The sequence below is a fragment of the Sorex fumeus genome, unplaced genomic scaffold (genome assembly GCF_029834395.1).
Source record: "Sorex fumeus unplaced genomic scaffold, SorFum_2.1 ptg000020l, whole genome shotgun sequence".
NCBI lineage: Eukaryota > Metazoa > Chordata > Mammalia > Eulipotyphla > Soricidae > Sorex > Sorex fumeus.
In genome coordinates this window covers 15,043,048-15,065,929 of record NW_026606077.1, presented here as the reverse complement: position 1 = coordinate 15,065,929, position 22,882 = coordinate 15,043,048, and the positions used below count along the sequence as shown (strand labels likewise).

General features: G+C 45.0%; 1 protein-coding gene across 4 annotated transcripts in view; it reads left to right on the top strand.

The window, feature by feature from the left end:
• The first annotated feature begins 2,769 nt into the window (after nucleotides 1-2,769).
• Nucleotides 2,770-22,882, top strand: part of URGCP (upregulator of cell proliferation) — a 60,977-nt gene continuing 40,864 nt past the window's right edge. For 2 of the 4 annotated variants that reach the window (XM_056113348.1, XM_056113347.1), the window contains exon 1: nucleotides 2,770-2,892. In XM_056113348.1, the coding sequence (XP_055969323.1) occupies nucleotides 2,879-2,892 (14 nt within the window). In that variant the 5' untranslated portion in view covers nucleotides 2,770-2,878. Of the gene's footprint in view, nucleotides 2,893-7,372; nucleotides 7,445-22,882 lie in introns of all 4 variants that reach the window. The other 2 variants (XM_056113349.1, XM_056113350.1) reach the window with 2 other exon arrangements.

The following is a 22,882-nucleotide window of genomic DNA, read 5'->3' as shown; positions in this document are numbered from 1 at the left end:
CAAAAAAGAGAAAGTATTTTGGGAAACTGGCCTTGGTAGTATTGGTGACTGGACTTGTATAGAACAAACTCTCTGTGTTGTATATACGTGTATGCACATGTATTGATGTGTAGGCGCATGTTTATTGTATTTTCAGATGTACATTCATACAGAAAATATATGCATGATAAAGGATTTAAATACTGACATCATTTGATACAGAAATTTAAGCGATGGAAGTAGCTTAATAATAATATGTGTATGGAGATTTTTATTGTGAGTACAGTGCATTTATTATCACAGCGGGTAGGGCGTTTGTCTTGCACGCGGCTGACATGGGTTCAATTCTTCTGCCCCTCTCAGAGAGCCCAGCAAGCTACCGAGAGTATCTCGCACGCACGGCAAATGCCTGGCAAGCTACCCATGATGTATTCGATATGCCAAACCCAGTTACAAGTCTCACAATGGAGATGTTACTGGGCCCGCTCAAGCAAATCGATGAACAATGGGAGGACAGTGCTATAGTGCTACTAGTTATATAATAATGGCATGTTGGCAGCCATACCTGTGTCTAATAATAAAAGATAGTTAAAACATCCATCATATAGTATAATGCCACAACCGCACTGAGCTCATGTTTAGAAAGATAATTTCAGTGAGCTCCTTGTATTTAGTAATATTCATTTTAATAAAATGTATCAAGGGAAGATTTTATAGAAGATTTTATATCAAAGCTTGGAACACCTTCAAGAGCGTCCAAGAAATAACTAAGAGGACGAAGAACCTCCAGCTCCGAGCACATCTCTTTGAATCCACTGTTCTTCCTGCATTAACATATGCCTGAGACCTGGGCCTATGAAAACAGGATGAGAACGCTATTCGGGTCTCTCAAAGAGGAATTGAAAGAGCTATGCTTGGGAGTATCACAGTTCACTCAAATGAGAGAAAGAATCCCGAGTTCTGACCTCCATCAACGCTCAAGAATCAGGGATGCTGTCTCGTTTGCCAAGGCATCGAAAATCAGATGGGCTGGACACGTAATGAGATTTAGAGACGACCGCTGGACTAGAGCCATTATCGACTGGATTTCATGGGATGTCAAAAGATCGCGTGGACGCCCACCTACGAGATGGTCAGACTTCTTTGTCAAGACCCTGAATGATCAGTTTGAGGCTCTTTGTGTTCCTAGAACGAGCCAATGCCATTGGGCTATGCTAGCACGCAACAGGGATGAATGGAGACGTTACTGGCGCCCACTCGAGCAAATCAATGAGTAACAGGATATCAAGTGATCAAGTGATCAAGGGAAGATAGTACAGCATCAAGGGCACAGCATCAATATCTACCATGCACCAACCAGGGTTTAATCCCAAGCACCACACGGTTCTTTGAGCACTGCTCTGGAGAGCCCTGACCAGCACCAGAGCTGGTAATTCTTGGTGACAGAACTTGAGCAGCACCACATCCTCAGTTCACTGCACTGAACGGTGCATTGATTGCCCTAGAAGTGCAGGGGGTGCTGCAGTTCTCCTGAACATTGGGGCCTTCCCTCCCTCTTCAGTATAGATATATTTATAAACCACCAAAGTTTCTTTAGAACTTTAGCAGATGGAACCAGAGCAGAAGTACAGTGGGCAAGTTGCTAGTCTTGCTTGAAGTAGACCCAGGTTCAATCCCCAGGCACCACGTATGATCCTCTGAGGCTGCCTGAAGTTATCCCTGAGCACAGAGCCAGGAGTAAGTCCTGAGCACAGCCAATGTGGCCTCCAAATCAGAATATCAATAAAAATGAAACATTAGCTGATCTCTCTCATTGTGGTGAATCTCTATTACCATGAATCAGGTCACTTAGCAGTCCCCAAAGTCTTCTTAATCCTTATACCCACTTTGGTTCTGACAAATGTGGCTTTATAAGTAGCTCACACTTACACATAATTATCTGTTGAACTTATTTTAGGAGATTCAGAACACGGGTCGACTTGTCAAAAAAAGGGGGAGAGACCGTGTACCAGGTCATGCATTGATCCCTATACAGACGTTTTCTCACGCAGCCCAGAGAGGAAGGGATCCCTTTTTTTTATCATTTTTTTTATTAGTGAAACACAATGAAGTACACTTATAGACTTATAAATTTTTGTGCTTGGGTTTCAGTTATACAATGATCGAGTACCCATCCCTCCACCAGTGCCCATCCTCCCCCACCACGGGTCCTAGCAAAGGGATCCCATTTTAACGGAGGAAACTGCCAAGGGTCTCAGCGGTGCTTCCAGATTCCACTACGAATCGTGGCTCCGGGCCAAGGTTTCATCACCACCTCGCTGAATCTTAGCCTTAAGTAAAAATAAGATCCCTTGTAATGTTTACCCACACATTTTTGTTAGACGTTCTCACAACAGTTGATTTGTTTGGGGAAAGAGGTGCAAGGAGGGCCAGGAGGCCGCAGGGCGGCAGCCCGGGCGAGGTGGGTTCCCGCGACGGGGCAGCCTTCCAGGCCGGTCGGCCGCTCCTCGCCCGCTGCCCGGGTCGCGCGGAGGCCTTCGGTGGGCCCGGCCTGCCCAGTCGCGGCTGCCCGCGGCCCGAGCGCACGTCTTCTGCCCGTCGGCCCCGAAGGCCAGTGCTGGGCTTCGCTGCGCCCGGAGCAGGCCCCGGCGGCCAGCTGGCCCGCGCCCAGTCCTCGGGCTGAGGAGCCCGACCCCGCGCCCCGCGCCCGCGGCCTCGCCCCGCGCCGCGCCGTCCGCCCCGGCCTCGCCTGCGCCGCGCGCCGCCCGCCCCGGCCTCGCCCCGCGCCCGCCTGTCGGGGCGGCCCGGGCGGCGCGGCGCGGCGAGGCCCCTCCCCGGCGCGGGGCGCGGGGCGCGGAGGAAGCGGAGGCGGCGGCCGCGCCGAGACTGCGCCGCGCTCATGGCGTCGCCCGGGTGAGTGCCGCGCTCGGGCCGCGCGCGGGGGCCGGGGGCCCGGCCTGGGCCGCCCTCTCGGGACGAGGGGCGCCGGGCGGAGGCCGAGGCGGGCCGGTGGGCGGCTGGGGGTGGGGCCGGGGGCGCGGGGCCCGGCGTGCGGGCCGACCCGCTGCGGGCCGGCGCCGGGACGCGGAGTCGCCGCGGACCCTCGCCCCGCGGCGGCCGGGGGCGCGCGGCCCGCGCGGCCTCAAGGTCACTCTCGGGCCGGCTCCTCCCGCCGGACGGCCGCGGCGCCGCGAGGCTCGGGGGGCCGACGGAGCCCGGCGCCGCCTCGCCGCCGCCGCCGCGCGCTGCCCAGGCCTCGCGCAGGCCCGCGGGGACCGGCCCGGGGCCGGGGCTCGGTGGGCGAGCCGACTGCGCAGCCACACGGCCGCCTCCGGGCCTGGGCGTGGGAGCCGCTGAGGCGTAGAACAAACAACCGCCTGGCGGGCGGGTCCGCGGCGCGCGGGTCAAGGTCCCCAGGCTGACAGCCGCTGGTCGGTCGGGAAAGGGCAGGGCGAAGTCGGCGTCCCCGGAAGCGGAGGCCGGAGTCCCCCGGGGCTGGCCCGTGGCCTCTGCCAGCGATGTGCTTGGGTGGGGGCGCCCGGCGCCAATCTTGACAGACCCCGGTGGGAGACGCGCCCTCGCGGCCAGGCCGGCCTTGCTCTTCTGTGAGTTGGTACACGGCTCAGAAACCGCTTCCTGCTAGTCGAGGGTATTCGTATGGATGCGAGAGTTGCAGTTCCAGGTTTTTGTGCCCGATCCCGTAGGTCTGCAGTTGATAACGGACTTTGTTTTTCTGAGGAGTCGCCCAGGCAAATTCGCTATCACAAAACTTGTAGCGCTTTTATGTCTATAGCAAGAACTGTGCTCATACGATGGCATGGACCGCTGTGGGACTTTTCACGCTTCTGGGTTTCGGCCCCTCAGGTATTCACTCTGACAGGATTATCGGGAGATCAGAGTCTGTGGTGTCACGGAGACGTGGCTTCTTGAAGCCCTTTGGTCTGTTTCAGTCAGCTGGTCCAGCGCACAGTGAATTTATGAGATTAGGCACTGTGGGAGCAAGTCCAGACATTCAGAGTAGTGGTTGGAGAGGGAGTATTTTGAGAAGCCTCAGAAATCTGTGTACTTCCTAAGTGCCAATCTCCACGAGACAGCTGAGAAGGAGGAAAGAGATCCCCACAAATTTGGAGGACCATACCAATGTGGTAGACATGCAAAAGGAAGAATAGGGAAAATGAAGAAAAGGTACATACCATTTGCTGTGACTCAGGGCACTGTGTTCAGAAGTGTAGGCAAACCCTTAGGAGACTGGGACCAGTCAATAGAAGCCGACCTCGTCTGTGACTCACTGCCCTCTGCTCACTACTCACTGAGGGATGTTTTTTCAGTGAAGTTGGAGCAAGGGCTCAGAGAACCTGTGGACAGCAGTGTGGAGGAGGTGGAGTGGGGCAGGAGATGTGGAGCTCAGCTTGCTACCATCTGTCCTCTCTTGCATTATTCAGCCTGTTTGTTATTTGGTTTTCTTGGGCTCTATGGTCCATCGCTGCTAATCCTAGCACATATTCTTTGGATGATTACATCTGTTTCTGTGGCTTTAAATATTGTTTCAATCAGGTGTTCACGGCACAGAGTACAGAATTAATAGGTAAGCTTCTACGTATTTACATTACCTGAAATTATATGCAGTGTTGGTGTGTATTATCTTGGGATTACTGTCTGTAGCTTTCATCTTCTGTAGCCCATCCTAAAGGATCAGCAATGTTTGAATTACCCCATCTACATCCATCTAGATGGATAACATACCAGACTTTCCTGCCCATAATGTACTCTTTCCTGGAGTGTTGGCGGTATATACTTTGAAATACTAGAAAAATATAAACAATAAAAATATTTTTTTTTCTTTTCGGGTCACATCCGGCAATGCACAGGGCTTAGACCTGGTTCTGCACTCAGTAATCACTCCTGGCAGTGCTCAGGGGACCATATGGGAATCGAACCCGGGTCGTCCGCATGCAAGGCAACTGCCCTACCCGCTATGCTATCACTCCAGCCTCAAATAAGAGTTTTTATAGATTTTCCCAGTCTCAATTTTTTTAGGTCATCATTCTTATTAAAAGGATAGTCTTATGGATATCATAAAATCTGCACCCACTTAACATTAATTAATCTAATTAATCTGTATTAATTATTTATGTTTTTACATAAATGTTCCCATACAGTTCTGTAGTTTGCTTTATTCACCCAACAGTGTGCTCCAAGACACTGGTGAAGGGACAAGCGTTAGAACATTTTATGACTGAAACCCAATCATGAACAACTTTGTAACTGTGTATCTTATGGTGATTCAATTAAAAAACAAATTCTTTGCAGTGTCAGATCAAGGAACTCATCGACCTGCTTTTTTGTTTTTTTCCCTCTAGGGTGTGGCCAGATCCATTTGAGCTCAGGGCTGATACTCCTGGCCCACTGCTTAGTGATCACTTCTGAGAGGACTCAGGATTATAACGTGGTGCTGGGAATTGAACCTAGGTTGGCTGTATGCAAGGCAAGGTTCTCTTTACATAAATAATGTCAGACTTTGATAGGGAATTATTAAGTTGCGAAGTAGACATCTTTGTTTGCCCAGTCTTCAGACAGAAACTTCTTTGCTTACACCTTCGGTTATCTCAGAAAGAGTCTGGATTTCTACGCTTCTATATAACATTAAGATCTAATAAATACCTTTTCATAACTAAACTGATAGGGTTTTTTTTTTTTTTTTTTTTTTTTTTTACAGAAGATGTGATTGTTGTAGCACTTAGGTAGTTTCTGCCCAAGACCAGAAGGAGTGTGGTGAGTCTTATTGTTGACGAAGATTCAGGGAGCTAAGGTCTCAGTCACCTTCCTGACCACTCTTCCTATTTGACAGTTGAAAACACTCCCAGTAATATCCAGTGGATATTTAACAGTTCCTAAGACGTTGTCTTAAATGTTTGTCTTACTACCTGTCCAAGATGAATTTTTACTGACATCTTCATTTTGTTTAGGAGGGAATCAGGGTTCCACCTCTTAAGAAGGGCTTAACTTCCCAACTAGGCCAGAAAATCTGTGTTCTTTTCACTGACTAGAGGACATATTCTCTTGCCAGACCTGATGAGAGGAGTAAAGGACCTACAAACATTTTTCTTGGTTTTGGGGCCATTCCTAGCTATGCTTAGGACTTACACCTGACTCAGGAATCACTCCTGGCTCTGTGCTCAGGGGACAATATGTGGTGTCAGGGATTTGAACTTGGTCTGACCATGTTTGAGGAAAGTATCTTACTGAACTGTCTCTCCCACCCAGTATTGTGTACATTTTGTTCTTTGTTCCTGTACTTTTTCAGAATCTTTTCTGGTGGTTATTATGGAAAGAAATGTGTTTTTCATAGAATCAAACTAGATTCACTAGTAGGAATTTTGTTCAGATTTTTGTTGTAACTATTTTGCATTGTTTACTCAATTTTTCTCAAGTTCTTGATTCTCTATATGAGGGTTTTCTTTCCACATTTATGATTTCTCTCTTTCCACATTTCTTTCCACATTACTGTTTGCTTATGGAAGGCTGTTTAGGTACTTAGAATGAAGTTTTGTATGTCCCAATGGATAAATTTTCTTTTGGGTTTTCCATTTCTATTTGCACCATAATTTATTTCTGTTATCATGGATAAATAATAAATTGATGCTGTCTTTGTTATGGAATGACTTAGTAAAGGAGCCAGTAGTGTTCTTTGTGATATGTGCTTTCACTTGCTGCTGTACACCCATCAGGAACTCTTCCATCATAGCTTCTTACTCAAAATCTTCGTGGATGTCTGCCAGATGTCCGGGACCAGCATGTCAGAATCAACTTATTTATGATCCCCTCATTCTGTCTGTCAACAACCTGCCTGTCTGAGACAATGCTAGCGGCTCAATGGAGCCTTGAAAGCTTGGCATTACCCTGTACTCTGTTTACTCTGTTCAAATATCATGCTGCTGTCTCGGTTAACCCTTTGTTGTCACCTCTGTTTTCAGCTCAGGAGATGGTGACATGAAACTGAGACTTCCCTGAACATTCTCATAATAAAAGCTAAAATCCTGTCTATTGCCTTGAAAGCTCAGTCTTATCTCCTCTGACCTTCCTCCAGTTCACTTTACACAAGCCACACCAATCTCCCACTGATTTTTTTTTTAGTACATTTAGGCCTTTTCTCCAGCTGAACCTGTGACTTGGTATGTGCTGCTCTTCCCCCAGAGAGCTTATGCTTTCACCTCCTGCCAGAATTTCACCCTGCATTAGGGCCCTGTGACCACCAGCAGTGTGCTCCTATTCACAGACTTCTCGGGAACTTGTTCTGACTTTGCACCTCTTTTCTTTCACAGCTCTTACTGTCTTTCAGTTTATCCTGTCTTTGAAGCCTTAAACAATGTTTGTTGTCTCTATTTTCTTATAGAATGCAAGCTAAAATCAGGGATATTTGTGTCCATCATGGATTTATTTCAAACTCCTAGAAAATTTCCTACCAGTAAGTAAATATGTAGGTAAACCAAGAGAACATTGCCTTGTATAAACATCCTTCATCTATGTCATTTTCAGCACGCTGATGAGGTGTGCAGGACATTGGGCGATCACCTTTGTTTCATAGTTTTGCATGTGTATATTTTGTGTGTTTTATAATTGGTATATAACTCTTCAGCTTAGCTCTGGTGTGAATTCCTGAAGGATTGAGGTTTAATTTTAAAATCCTGTGCTCTTATATAGTGAACTGATACACCATGAACTTGGGACAAAGACTAGTTGCTCATTAAGACTGTTTCTCTCCTCACTCTTATTTCCTTATTTCAGTGATGTTAGCCTGGATCTGCTGAAGGGACTCTGCCATCACTAGGTCATTATTGCCAGGCATTGGAGGGATGCAGCCCTTCTCAGTGTGCCACCCCTCTTGCTCTTGAGGAATACTAGGTGCAGAAAATGAAGAGGACAACAGTGGGTCTTCTTTCATGCTCAGCATATACGCTGAACAATTCTCAGAGAATTGCCAGGTTTCACAGGCTGTTATAAACTATATTATAGTGTTTGATATCTGTTTATAGCCTTATGAGCTGCTTTGTGAAACACAAACTTTCTGTATGTTTCCTTGGCCTTGCTCTACTACTGTGTGATTAGTTTCAAAATTCTCAGCATGAGTGGTCACCTTGTAAGTGCAAAATGCCTCTAGATTTGACTTGATTGTTATGGGTTGAATGTGTACCATCCCTCACCTGCCAAAACCTGTTGTAATCTCTAGAATCTTTGAATATGACCATTTTTGGAATTAGATTTTTGTAGATAGGTTAGTTGAGGTCGTACTGATTTAGAGTGACTGCTGATCTAAAGACCTATGTTCTTATAAAAAGCACAAGAAGAGACATGGGCACATCAGGAGAAATCCATGTGTACACAGCAGAAACTTGGACAGCTGTTAAGAGCCTCATAAACACTATGTCTGTCTGTTAGGGATGCTTTAATAAAGTAGAACAGACTAATTGCTTAACAAAAACTGTATTTTCTGATCTGAAGGCCAGATACCTGAAACTAAGGTGTCTGCAAGTTGTTTTCTTCTGGAAAAAGGTGAGAGACCATATGTCTCCTTTTTTTCTCCTAGTTTCTGGTAACTGCGAGCAGTCTTCAGCATTCCTAGTATGGTAGCTCTGTCACTAGAATCTCTCTTTTTTTTTTTTTTTTGGCTTTTTGGGGCACACCTAGCAATGCACAGGGGTTACCTGTGCATGCCTGGCTCTTCACTCAGGAATCACTCCCAGGGGTGCTTGGAGGACCCTATGGGATGCTGGGAATCGAACCCGGGTTGGCCACGTGCAAGATGAACGCCCTACCCACTGTGCTGTCGCTCCCGCCCCTGTCACTACAATCTCTACCTTCATTGTCACATAGTTTTCTCCTTGTGTGTCCACCTTTCCATCTTAAGGAATGCCAACATTCCTACTCCTGTACAGTCTGTTTTTTTTTGGGGGGGGGGGGTCGCACCCGGCGATGCACAGGGGTTATTTCTGGCTCATACACTCAGGAATTACTCCTGGCTGTGCCCAGGGGACCATATGGGATGCTGGGAATCGAACCCAGGTCGGCTGTGTGCAAGGCAAACGCCCTACCCACTGTGCTATCGCTCCAGCCCCTGTACAGTCTTAATTTAACCAGTTACATCTGCAAAGACTTTGTTTCCAAATAAGATCACATTCATAGTATCTGGTACCAGTCACACATGGATAGTACCAATAACCATCTCTTTTTGGGAATATATTTTAATCCTTAGTACATAATCAGAGGACCTACGAAGTTCTACTACTAATTTAGTGAGCCTTTTTTCACAAACCAGTGCATCCAGTTAAGTTTTATGGTTTGTTTCTGGAGTTGTTGTAAGGTGAGGTTCCAAACTGGGGACCCCTAGACTTTCTTGTCAAAAATATCCAGGAATTAGAAGGAAATGTGGCAAGGTTCTGTATCAAACACTTGTCTGCTACATCGTGGTAAGCAGGTGCATCTGCATTTATCTAATATTTTATGTTTGGAATGGTTTTCTGTGTCATCTTTTTTGTTGGCCCTAGGCAGTGAACGAGCTGGGTTTGTTGTTGGGAATCCCTCCATCCCCTGTTCACCTGTCTGTAGCTATTGGAAGTGCTGGGTTTTTTTTATATATGAGTACTGCTATTTATTCAGCCACTGATTGAATTGTGCATGAACTCCACCTTACTTTTTTTCATTTCTTATAATTTTATTTATTGAATCACCATGAGAGCAGTTACAAAGCTTTTGGGTCTAAGTCTCGGCTTTACCTTCACCAGTGCCCATTCTCCAGCCCCAACAACCCCCCAGCACACCCCCATCCCGCACCCTCCCCCTACCTGTGCGGCATATGATTTCCACATTAGTCTCTCCCTACTTTGATCACGTTCAATATTTTGACACCAGACCCACCATTATTATTTGAGATTTTACCCCAACACTCATATCTGCTGAAAAGGCAACAGTAGACAATTTGTTTTCTATTGCTGGTTATGAATAACATACGATGTTGTGTGGCTGCAGTAGGGGAGCGCGATTTTGAAATTCCGAAATTTTAACACTTAAATCTGGAGGTAAGGTAAAAGGTCGTCGATTTGCTCGAGCGGGCCCAGTAACGTCTCCATTGGAGACTTTATTGTTACTGTATTTGGCATATCAAATACTCTCGGTAGCTTGCCGGGCTCTCCAAGAGGGGCAGAGGAATCGAACTCAGGTTGGCCATGTTGGTCGCTTGTAAGGCGAACGCCCGCCCGCTGTGCTATCGCTCCAGCCTTCGGCAGCACATATACTAAAAATCTGGAGGTATTTCTGCCAAAAGCCACTGGGTTTCGAGATTTGCTCCTGAGTCTCTGGGATCATGGCCGTTAAGCAGCTTGATCAGGAGCCAGAAAGGCCATTCGTGGGCAATGACTTGGGGTCTCATTCGGGTGGGGAGGACAGGACCAGCTCCACCCCCATCCCATGAGGCCCAAATTGTCTCGTCACTGCGGGCCCAACCCTGACTGTCCAATGGCCTCTGGAGGATAACAGCCACTGAGCCGCCAGGGGGAAACAGGTGGAGGGACAACACCTTACCCCCCCTGGGTTGGCCCGGCGACAATAACCTACTGCGTGGTCCGGCCACATTTCTGCCAAAAGCCGCTGGGTTTCAAGATTTGTTTCTGAGTCTGAGATCATGGCCGTTAAGCAGCTTGATCAGGAGCCAGTGAAGGCGATGGGCGAGGTTCGTGGGTGATGACTTAGGGTCTCGTTGGGATGGGGGGGACAGGACCAGCTCCACCCCCATTCTGTGAGGCCCAACAAGTTTCGTCACTGTGGGCCCAAACCTGACTGTCCAATGGCCTCTGGAGGATGGTGGCCACCAAGCCACCAAGGGGGAGCAGGCGGAGGGACAGCACCTTTTCCCCCCTGGGGTGGCCTGGCGACAGTAACCTACTGCAGGGTCCAGACACATTTCTGCCAAAAACCATTGGGTTTCAAGATTTGTTTCTGAGTCTTTGAGATCATGGCCGTTAAGCAGCTTGATCAGGAGCCAGAGAGGCTGTTCCTGGGCAATGACTTGGGGTCTCACTGGGGTGGGGAGGACAGGATGTGTTCCACCCTCGTGCTGTGAGGCCCTGCGTGTCTCGTCACTGCGGGCCCAAACCTGACTGTCCAGTGGCCTCTGGAGGATGGTGGCCACTGGGCCGCCAGGGGGAACAGGCCAAGGCACGAAACCTATTCCCACCTGGGTTGGCCAGTACTGGTAACCTACTGCAGGGACTGGACGCATTTCTGCCAAAAACCACTGGATTTCGAGATTTGTTTCTGAGTCTCAGGGATCATGGCCATTAAGCATTTCTATCATGATGGAACCACAGAGGCCCTGCCTCCAATTATATAGCTGAGCCAGAGGTGGTTTGTGGGTGTGTTTCCCACATGCCTAACTTTTGGCCATTTACATCTTGGTAAACTTTGCCCCAAGTTTTTGGGGTCTGGCCAAAGGCTCAGCAGCAATTTGGGGTATCTGGATGTCTGAAGGCGCCATCAGGCTGCTGATCAGGCTGCCTCACAGGTATGGATTGACCTGCTGGAGGCACCATACCCCCAGAAGTGCTGTTTTTGACCTGATTTAAAGTATGGATGCAAGACTTGTATTCAGAAAAATGGCTAGTTTGGGGGAGATGCAGGTAGGTAATTTATGATTTTTTTATAATTACTACTATAATTATAACTTACCCCAAACTTATTTGAGCCTTAAAAATAAGCTGGAAGGGAGCCATGTTTTGGTTTTTGCTTTGTTCTTGCTAGCTTAGTGATTCTGAGAAAATCCCTTGACTTGACTTTTTTTTTCTTTTATGGGAGCCACACCCATTTGTACTCAGGGGTACTCAGGGGTTACTCTGCATTCCAGAATCACTCCTGGCGGTACTCAAGAACTATATGGTATGCCAGGGATCAAACCCATGTTGACCGTGTACAAGGCGAGTGACTTACCTACTGTACTATTGCTCTAGCCCCTGACTTGACCTCTTTGAACCTTGTTTTCCATCTTTCAGGATGGTTTTAGGTACCATATTTGTTGGCTCAGGCTGGAGTATCACACTGGTTGACTTAAATCAGAATTTCTCAGTATGGGGCCACACGGCCTGGAGTTTTGCAATGGGTACATAGGTGTAAATCACATAAATGGAGACCCTGGCATAAGATTAGGGGCCAATCATTAGGACAGAGGGTCCACAGAAAGGAAACCAAGTCAGAAGGGGGCCAGGATCAGAACAAGATTGGGAAACACTTTTTCTTTTAATGTAGGAGTACTGCTATTTATTCAGCTATTGATTAAGCTGATCGAATTGGGCATGAACTCCACATTATTTTCTTTATTCAGAATGTTAATTGTATTATTATTATTTTAATCACTGTGAGATAGTTACAAAGCTTTCCTGTTTGAGTTTCAGCCATAAAATGAATGATCACCGAACCCTCCACCAGTGCACATCTTCCACCACCAAGAACCCAAATATTCTCCCCCCATCCCACCTTTCCCCCTCCCTCTATGGCACACAATCTCCCTCATTCTCTCTTTTATGTTGCTTATTATGAATAGCATAAGATGTTGTGCTACTGCAAGAGTGACCACATGCTCCTGGAACTCCAAAATTCCAGATAATTAGGGTCTGGAGAAATCTCTGCATGAGCTGCTCAGTTTGGAGATTCCTTTGTGTGTCTCTGGATCATGGCCGGCAAGGAGCTTAAGTAGCAGCTGGAGGCAGTTTGTGGGCGTGACCTCCAGGGTCCCATGGGGACGGGGTGGGGGGGATGAGAATAACCGGCCCATCCCCTATCCTTTGAGGCCTGGAGTTTGCCATCACTGAACCCATATACCTGCACTTTTCATTGGGTTCTGGAAGTTGGCGGGCGCCGGGGTTTTTAGGGAGCAGGTAGAGGAACCATGCCTGTCCCTGTCTGAGGCACCCCAGCGAAGCTGATCTGACTTAAAGTCCAGAGGTGTCTCTGCATCAAACTGCTTGGTTTGGAGATTCTTTTGTGTGTGTCTGAATCATGGCTCTTGTTTCCGTCTTTTCCAGAGAAATAAACTATTGGCATATGCCCCGCTCACCCGCAGCACGTTGCACAGCTGATCTTTTGATCTTTTTAAAGATCAAAAACCAAAAACTTCCGACATGTATGGGTATCTGAAATAAGGCCAATAAATGAGCTTGTATAGATGAGCTAGAGGTGGTTTGTGGGTGTGGCTCCCACATATCTAACTTTTGTCCATTTAATTTCTTTGTAAACTTGGCTCCAAGTTTTTGGGATACAGCCAAACCACAGTGGCAATTTTGGGTATCAAGAAGTCTGAAGGCACCATCAGGCTGCCTGTACAAGTTGACCTGCTGGCGACACCATACCCCCTGGGAACCAGTCGTTTAGACAGCCATCTTTGCTCTTCAAGCCTATATTCTCCCTTGAACACATATCTTGTTGATTTGTCTCTTCTTGCTTTTTCTGCTCTGAAGAAGTCCATGTTCTCTGTCACCCCATCACATCTTTTTAAGTAAGCTTCATTCAATAAAAACTATGTTGGGGATGGAGCTATAGTATAGTAGGTCATTTGCCTTGCACGTGGCCCACCCGGTTTTGATCCCTACCATCCCTCATATGGTCCCCCGAGCTCTGCCAGGAGTAATTCCTGAGTGAAAAGCCAGGAGGAACCCCTGTGCATTGCTGGGTGTGACTCCAAAAAAGCAAAAAGTTAAAGTAATAAAAATAAAAACTAGAAATAAAACTAAAAAAAATAAAAACTATGTTGCTTCAAAACAAATAAATCACTTCCCCGTTGCTCATCGAGTTGCTGTAGCGGGTGCCAGTAACATCTCCATTTGTCCCTGTCTCATGCTAGTGTAGCCCAATGGTGTCTGCTCGCTCCAGGAATATGAAGAGCCTCAAACCATTCGTTCAGGGCTTTGATGAAGAAGTCTGACCATCTCATTGGTGAGTGGCCAGGCATTCTTTTGACATCCCATGGAATCCAGTCAGTAACAGCTCTAGTCCAGCGGTCATATCTAAATTGCATTATGTGTCCGGCTCATCTGATTTTCGACGCCTTGGCAAACGAGACAGTGTCCCTGATTCTTGATTGTCGATGCAGGTCGGAACTCTGGATTCCTTCTCTCATTTGAGTGAAGCGTGATACTCCAAGCATAGCTCTTTCGATTCCTCTTTGGGAGACCTGAATAGCGTTCTTATCCTGTTTCATAGGGCCCAGGTCTCTGAGGCATATGTTAGTACAGGAAGAATGGTGGAGTTGAAAAGATGTTCCCAGAGTCAGAGGTTCTTCGTCTTCTTAACAACTTCTTTGATGCTCTTGAAGGTGTTCCACACTGCTCTCTTCCTCCTGCGCCGTTCAGGTTGCCTGGTCATTTGTCATGTTGAGTTCTCAACCTAGGTGCATACAACTGCTGCATTTGGAGATGTTATTTCCGTTGAGAGCAGATGGAATGTCAGGAACTAGTCCGTTTCTCATGAACATTGTCTTCGTGAGATTCAGCTGTAGTCCGACCTTTCCACACTCACAGTCGAAGTCGACCAGCATTCATGCCGCATGACTAATATTTGGTATTATTAGAATGATGTCATCAGCGAAGCAAAGGTGGTCTAGTTGCTGACCGTCTATCTTCACTCCCATTCCTTCCCATTCCAGCCGCCACATGACATTCTCGTGTAGGTGTAGGGAGGGGGCGGGCTACTGTAACTAAGTGAGGCGTAGGCATAGGGAGGGTGCCAGCAACTGTAGATAAGTGAGGAATAGGGAGGGGGCCAGCTATTGTAATAAGTGAGGAATAGGGAGGGGACCAGCTCTTGTAGATAAGTGAGGAGTAGGAAGGTTCACCAACCTCTATGGTTCGTGGCAAGCTACCCGTGGCATATTTGATATGTCAAAAACAGTAACAAAACAAATAAGTAAATTAATAAACAGTTGACATTGCTATCTTTCAGTCCTGGAAATTGGAAGTTCTAGATCAAGTTTCAGAAACATTCAGTTTTCTCAAGGTGCCTTTCCCCATGCATGTACTTATATGACCTTTTCTGTCCACTTGCAGAGAGCACAAACCTTAAATGTGTCTCATTTGATAGGACACCAATCCTATCAGATCAGGGCCCTACCCATCTGAGTGCATTTAACTTATATTGCTTGCCTAAATGCTCCATCTCTAAATAGTAGAAAGTTAGTGCTTTGATTTATGAATCGAAGGGGGCAAAATTCAATCTGCATAAGTATTGAAAGCAGAATTGTAAATTAAAAGCAAAAACCTTAAGTGATTTTTGTTGCTGGTTTGTTCTACAAAGCTTGGCATGGCTTCTTCTTTACAACACAGAAACTGGAAATAGGGCTCTTATATCTTAGTCAGGCATGAAGGTTGCTGACAAGAGGCCAAGGAGGTAGCACAATCATCTCTAGCACCACAGGGGCCCCCAAACCAAGAACAAATAAAATGCAAAATTATATGTGTATTTTTATAAATTAGCATGCAAAGTTGTCTGTGTGGTGTCACTTTTTTGAAATGAATTAAGCAAACTTTTATTGGAACTTAAAAGTACAGAAATAAATACTATAAGAACTGATAGTAAAGAAATAGGACATGCCACTCATTCCTTCCTTATGTATCAGAGAAAGGGTTTGGTTCAGTATTTGTAGAGTGCCAACCCAAGAGCCTGTGAGGAGGCATGTCCCAGGCTATAAACACCTGTCCTGTACTGCTAGGCAGGCCTGCTACTTCTGCGCATACAGTCTGTAACTGGTCAACTTGTTTTCCAGTTACCTTTTCCCTGACTGAAATCACAATGTATGTTTGCTTTGTAGAAAAGTAAAGAATAAACTTCAAAACTCGTTTTTATCAGCATCAATCAGATTCAGTATTAGAGTTCCTTAGTACTGTGATATAAAGTATTTAAAACTCTCCTCAGAGGACCAAGAATGTGCACTCCAGGGACATGCTGGAACAACTGTGAGGAATCGTAAAATTTGCTCATTGGGTTAGGATTTTTTTTTTTTTGCTGATTAACTAAACAGCATCAGATGATTTTGTCTTTCGGGGACATGCCATAAACTGACATTTAAAATACAGTGCTGGAAGAATATTGGTTTGAAAGGGCAACAGTAGGTCTTATTTTGGCCCTGAAGTGTCTCAGGATATCATTTAAATAGCTCTTTTGCTTTAAGTCACTATATCTGCTCCTACTAAAAATACTTTCAAGTAAGTATATTTTAAATGTTCTACCACGAGAAGTGGGGAAATTTAAAAAATCCAAAAAACCTCAAACTGTTACAGTACTACCAGTGCTGGCCTATCCTTCGCCAACTACAAGACCAAGATGACTGCCCTCCAACATCCTGATGGATCTATCACATCTTCCAGAAGGGCAATGGAGATTATCCATGACTTCTACTCGGATCTCTTCGATAGCCACATACCAAATTCCACAGAATGGATATGTCGTTCCCAGCGTTCTCCCTTCCAAAGTCTGACACACCATTTCATTGGTAAAGAAGCGAACAGCACCTGGCCCAGACAAGGTCAGACCCAAACACCTGAAGAACCTGCCGTTAGTACTGATCAGTACACTGGCTCGACTCTTCAATGCTATCTGTCTGAATGCAAGGTTCCGTCCCAATGGAAAACCAGCAGGACTGTTCTACTCTACAAGTAGGGAGACATTCACGACATTGGCATCTGCCGCCTGATCTGCCTGTTGTCTATCATCTACAAGCTGTTCACTCGAGTCATCCTGACTAGGATTGGCAGAACACTAGATGAAGGACAACCATGTGAGCAAGCCGGGTTCTGAAAAGGATTCAGCACAATCGACCATATCCACACAGTAACCAAGCTCATTGAGTTTTCTTGGGAGTTCAAGATGCTACCCTGTCTAACGTTCATTGAGTTCAAGAAGGCCTTTGATTCTGTTGAAACAGAAGTGGTCATTGAAGCCCTAGCCAAACAGGGCATTCAGACTCAATACATCAGGATCCTCCGTGAGCTGTATTACGGATTCACTACCAGGAACTCACCATTCTACAAGGAAGTGATCATCCATGTCAAGAGAGGGGTTCGGCAGGGTGATACCATTTCACCGAAACTCTTCAGTGCCACCCTCTAGAATGTCATGCAATGACTGGAATGGGAAGGAATGGAAGTGAAGATAGAAGGTCAGCAACTACACCACCTCCGCTTTGCTGATGACATTGTTCTAATAACACCAAACATTAGCCAAGCGGCACAAATGCTGGCCAACTTCATGAGTGTGGAAAGCTCGGACTACAGCTGAATCTCACAAAGACAACCTTCATGAGAAACGGACTCATTCCTGATGTTCCATCTGCTCTCAACAGAATGAACATCTCCGAATGCAACAGTTATGTGTACCGAGGTCAAGGTTGAGAACTCAACATGGCAAATGACCTGGCACCTGAGTTGTGCAGGAGGAAGTGGGCAGCTTGGAATGCCTTCAAGGAAGACGAAGATCCTCCGACTCTGGGCACATCTCTTCAATTCCACTGTTCTTCCTGCATTAACGTATGCCTCAGAGACCTGGACCCTATGAAAACAGCATGACAACGCTATTCAGGTCTCCCAAAGAGAAATCGAAAGAGCTATGCTTGGAGTATCACACTTCACTCAAGTGAGAGAAAGAATCCAGAGTTCCAACTTCCGTTGACAATCAAGAATCAGGGACTCTGTCTCGTTTGCCAAGGCATCAAAAATCAGATGGGCTGGACATGTAATGCGATGTGGAGATAACCGCTGGACTAGAGCTGTTACTGACTGAGTTCCATGGCATGTCAAAAGATCCCGTGGCCACCCACCTATGAGATGGTCAGACTTCTTTGTCAAGACCCTGAACTTTGTCAAGACCCTGAGGTTCTTCATGTTCCTGGAGTGAGCAGACACGATTGGGCTACACTGGCACGTGACAGGGATGAATGGAGATGTTACTGCCACCCGCTTGAACAAATTGATGAGTAACGGAATGTCAGGTGATCAAGTGATCAAGTACTACCTCGATATAACCGTCCATTATTAAACTTCTAAATTCTTTTTTTTTTAAACTTATAATTTTTTTAAAAATTTGGTTTTTGGGTTATACCTAGCTGTGCTTAGGCCTTACTACTGACTCTGCTCAGGAATCACTTATGATGGGGTCCCAGACACCATATTGGGTGTTGGGATTCATACCCTGGTTGGGTGTGTGCAAGGCAAATATCCTACCTGCTGTACCTCCAGCCCCTAAATTTATTTTTTACAAATAAATAGTTACTCGAGGTAACATTGTTACAGTGGTGTTAAAGTTTATGATTTATGTACATAGTTACTGTACCTTACCACAACCAAGTACCTAAGACTCTGAACCACCATCTTCACCTTTTCATTCCCTACCCCACTATCTCACCCTATTGTTTGGTAACCTCAGTTTTCTAATTCAAAGCAAAGGACTTATTCTCATTCAATATTGTCTCTTCCCTTATTTTGTTTTTCTTTGTACCACTGGTGAGTGAGCTCATTTGGTACTTTTACTTTTCTTTCTGATTTATTTTGGTTAATGTGATCACCTCAGTCTACATCTATGTTGCAGTTGAATTGAATATTTCATCTATTCTTATAGTTTTATAGTATTCCACTGTGTAGATATGACACAGAGTCTTTGTCAGAATTCTGAGGCATCCCTGTTCAGGTATCAGTTGTTTGAATTATCGTCTTTTGATGACTGGGGTCCCTGATGCGTTCTGTGCTGATGACTGTCCACTCCCTCCTCCCCTTCACGCCTCCCACAGGTGGATGAAGGAACGGTTCCACAGGTTGTTAATAAGGGCAGTTTATTCAAATCATCAGGATTATTATAGAGAAATCATGAAGGGTTGGGAAGCAACAATTACATGTAAGTATGGTTGAATATTAACACAAACAATGAACAGATGTAAAGCCCCTCTTCAGAGGAAATTCTTATAGATCTATCCAAGGATGGAATTTCATCTAGGGGCTCCAGCACTCTAGATTTCTTCTAGAAAGTACACCCAGAGGTGCAATTCCATCTAGAGGCATTTTGCTTTCTCCTTTCCTTTACTGGTAAACCATTAATCATATTAAATTTACGTCTTAAGATAATATTTCTAGTCATCATGTATAAACACAGTAAGAGTTATAGGTTTTTATCTATGCCCTAGATTAAACTTAAAATAGTCTCTCTGGACTCATGATCAAGGGTGGCTTTTCTGGGGACATCTCGCTTTATTTCCCAGACTATAGTCTTCAGGCCAGGTTTGTTTTTAGTAACCCAAAAAGGGTCTTTATTCAGTTATTTCCTTTTGGGTCATGAGAGAGTTTATCCCATGACTGTGCTTTTAACTTACTATACTTCTTATGACCCTTAGGCCATCCCATGCCAACGCTAGGGTAGCTTACGGCTTGCCCCAGGTCTATCCAAGGCCATTCATTGGTGGGACCCACCTTTTGGTGTGTAAGGAGCTAAGGTCAATCTAAGGGCAACTGAGTCTTATGTAAATATGATGAATGCCCAGGAGTAAATATTATTCAGAGTCAATTAACTCCCATATTGCAAAAGTATAGCATTAACTGTCTTCCTGTGTCTATACAAAAAGGACATTGCAGGGCCAGAGTGATAGTACAATGGATAAAGTGTCTGCCTTGCATGAGGCTGACCCGTGTTCGGTCCCCAGCATCCCATATGCTCCCCCAAGCACCACCAGGAGTAATTTCTGAGTGCAGAGCCAGGAGTAACCCCTGAGCATCGCTGGGTATGACCCAAGAAGAAAAAAAAAAGCACATTACTCTAAAATAAAAATGTGCAAAGGGACATAAAGGAAAGAAATTCACTTACATATATGAAATTCAGAGCCATCAGAAGGCTTGACTTTACAAGTTACCATATCTGATTTGAAGATATTTGTGACTAACTGGGGAGAACACAAAGAAGAGGTGAAAGATTAAAAAAAAAAAGAAAAGTTTTAAAAAAAGATAAACACAGAGGATTGGGGAGTGCCTCAGTGGAATTGGGTGTGCCCCCAGGAACACCAGAGTGGGTGTTATCAGTTAACCTTAAGCTATCTGTAGGAGGAGAAAGAACCCAATAATAAGACTAAATGCTTGGGACTATAGTTGGTCCATCTCCTGGTACTAAAATGAACATAAGTTGGTTCGTTCCCGATTTTGGCACCAAAAAATAAATAAAATGAACATAAGTGTGCATGTATCTTTATCAAATTACAGGGGGGGGGGGGAAGGGGTTGTTTTTTGAGTAGATGCCAAATGTAGAATTACACAGGATCAGATGGAAAATGAAAGTTTTTGAGAGATACCCATACTTTTTTCATAGAGGAAACAGTATTTCTGCGTTACTAGACTTTTTACCAACAGTGAATAAGGGTTCCTTTATCACCACATTCCAAACATTATTGATTTCAAATATTTTTGATCTGTGCCATTCTTAACTGATGTGAAATGATACTTAAGTGTCCTTTTAATTTGTATTTCCATCATAACCGACAGTGAATTGTTTTGTTTTTTAATTTGGTCTTGCATAACTGTGCTCTGGGCTGACTCTCAGCTCTCGTGCAGGGATTACTCCTGATAACCTCAGAGAACCATGTGGGGTGTCACTTAACCTGAGTCAGCCATGTGCAAGGGAAGTGCCTTACTTGCTGTGCTATCTCTGCCCCAGACTGAATACTCCAGATGCATCTATGCCAATTCACATATGCTCTTCATTTATGTGTCTTTTCATCTACCCTCCCTACTAATTTATTTGTTCCTGCTTTTGTTTTTTGGGTCATACTTGGTAGTGTGCAGGGTTTACTTCTGAATTTGTGCTTGTCCTCTCCCCACTTTAAATGGGGTTTAGGGATTTTTTTGGTTTTTTGTTTGTTTTTGAGCTTTGTGAGTACTTTATATATTTCGGATGTTAGCTCTTTATCTGGGCTGGAGCAATAGCACAGCGGTAGGGCGTTTGCCTTGCACGCAGCCAACATGGCCGACCCGAGTTCGATTCCTCCGCCCCTCTCGGAGAGCCTGGCAAGCTACCAAGAGTATCTCGCCCGCATGGCAGAGCCTGGCAAGCTACCCGTGATGTATTTGATATGCCAAACACAGTAACAACAAAGTCTCCAATGGAGATGTTACTGGGCCCGCTCGAGCAAATTGATGAACAACGGGAGGACAGTGACAGTGACAGTTCTTTATCTGATGTTTGGTTGCCAATGTTTTCTTCCATTCATAGGGTTTCTTATTTTAATCTAGCTTCACTTTGGTATCTTTATGTCTGGATTCAAGTTATTGAAGAGAACCTTTGAGATACATAGATTCTGCCTGGTTCTGTGTTTTATGCTCAAATTTTTATTATTTAATTAATTGAATTCATGAGATATACTGTTACAAAGCTTTTATGATTAGGTTTTAATCCATACAATGTTACAACGGTCACACCCTCATCAGTGTACATTTCCCACCACCAGTGTCCCCAGTTTCACTATGGCCATTCCTGCCACCCCCACCAGCCCCAGCCTGCCTCTATGGTGGGCCCTTTTCTTTGTTCTCTCTCTCTCTCTCTCTCTCTCTCTCTCTCTCTCTCTCTCTCTCACACACACACACACACACACACTCTCTCTCTCCCCCCCATTTGGGGCATTATAGTTTGCAGTAAAGATACTGAGAAGCTCAAATTTTTAATCTACTTTGAATTAACACTAGTGTATGGTGTGATATAGTGATACAATTTGAGTTATTTGTATGTGGCTCACCAATTTTCCCACCACCATTTGTTGAAGACATTTTTCTTGCTCCACTTCATGCACCTGGCTGCTTTGTCCTAGATTAACTGCCATAAATCTAAAAGTTTATCTCTGGGCTCTCAATTTTATTAATTGTCTGACACTCTGTATTCAAGTAGTTCATTGTTTTGATTACTATAGTATTTTTTAAAAATCTGGGGTAGGGTGTTGCTCCACACCTGGTTTTGCCCTGGGCTTACTCTGGGGTATATGGTCAGAGGACAATGCGGGCCTGGGATTGAACCAGGGCTGGCTATATGCAGGAAAATGACTTAATTCTGTATTATCTCTCCAGACCTCCTATAGTCTTACTGTACAGTTTAAAGTAAGGAATGCATTAAGTTTCATCTTCTTTTTTATCGGAGTATCTTTGGCTTTTTAGGGAGTTTTATGATTCCATAAAAAATCTTACAGTGTTTGTTCTAAGTTCTTGAAAACATCAGTATTTTATTGGGAATTGCAGTTAAATCTATGTAATGATCATTTTGTCTATGTTAATTCTTTTACTTCCTGAACGTAGAATATTGTTCAATTTTCTAGTATTCTCTTTGTTTATTTCAGTAGTGACTTACAGTTTTCCATGTATATGACTTTCACATCCATTGTTGGTTTCTAGGCAGTTGATATTTTTTGGCATCATTTGAAATGCTTTTCTTTTTTATTTCTTTCCCTTCTAATGAATTATTTGCATATGGAAAAACAACAGATTTTTGTTAGCTGGATTTCAGCCTTCTACTTTGCTGCACTGGTTTGTTTCAAAGGTTTTTTTAGTCTTTAGTGTCTCATATGTACATTACATGCCATAACTTCTTTTACCATTTTGATATTTTTGATATCTTTTTTTATTTTTGTGTGGGGTAGGGGTTTGGGCCACTCCAGGCAATGCTCAGGACTTAGACCTGGCTCTGCACTCAGGGATCACTCCTAATGGGGCTTGGGCACTATATGTGATACCAAGAATTGAACTAGGGACAGGTGCATGCAAGGCAAGTGTACCTGCTGTACTATTTCTCCGGTCCCTTAATTTCTTTTTTTTTTTTTTGGTATAAATGCTATGCCAAGGGCTTTTTTGTTTTAATA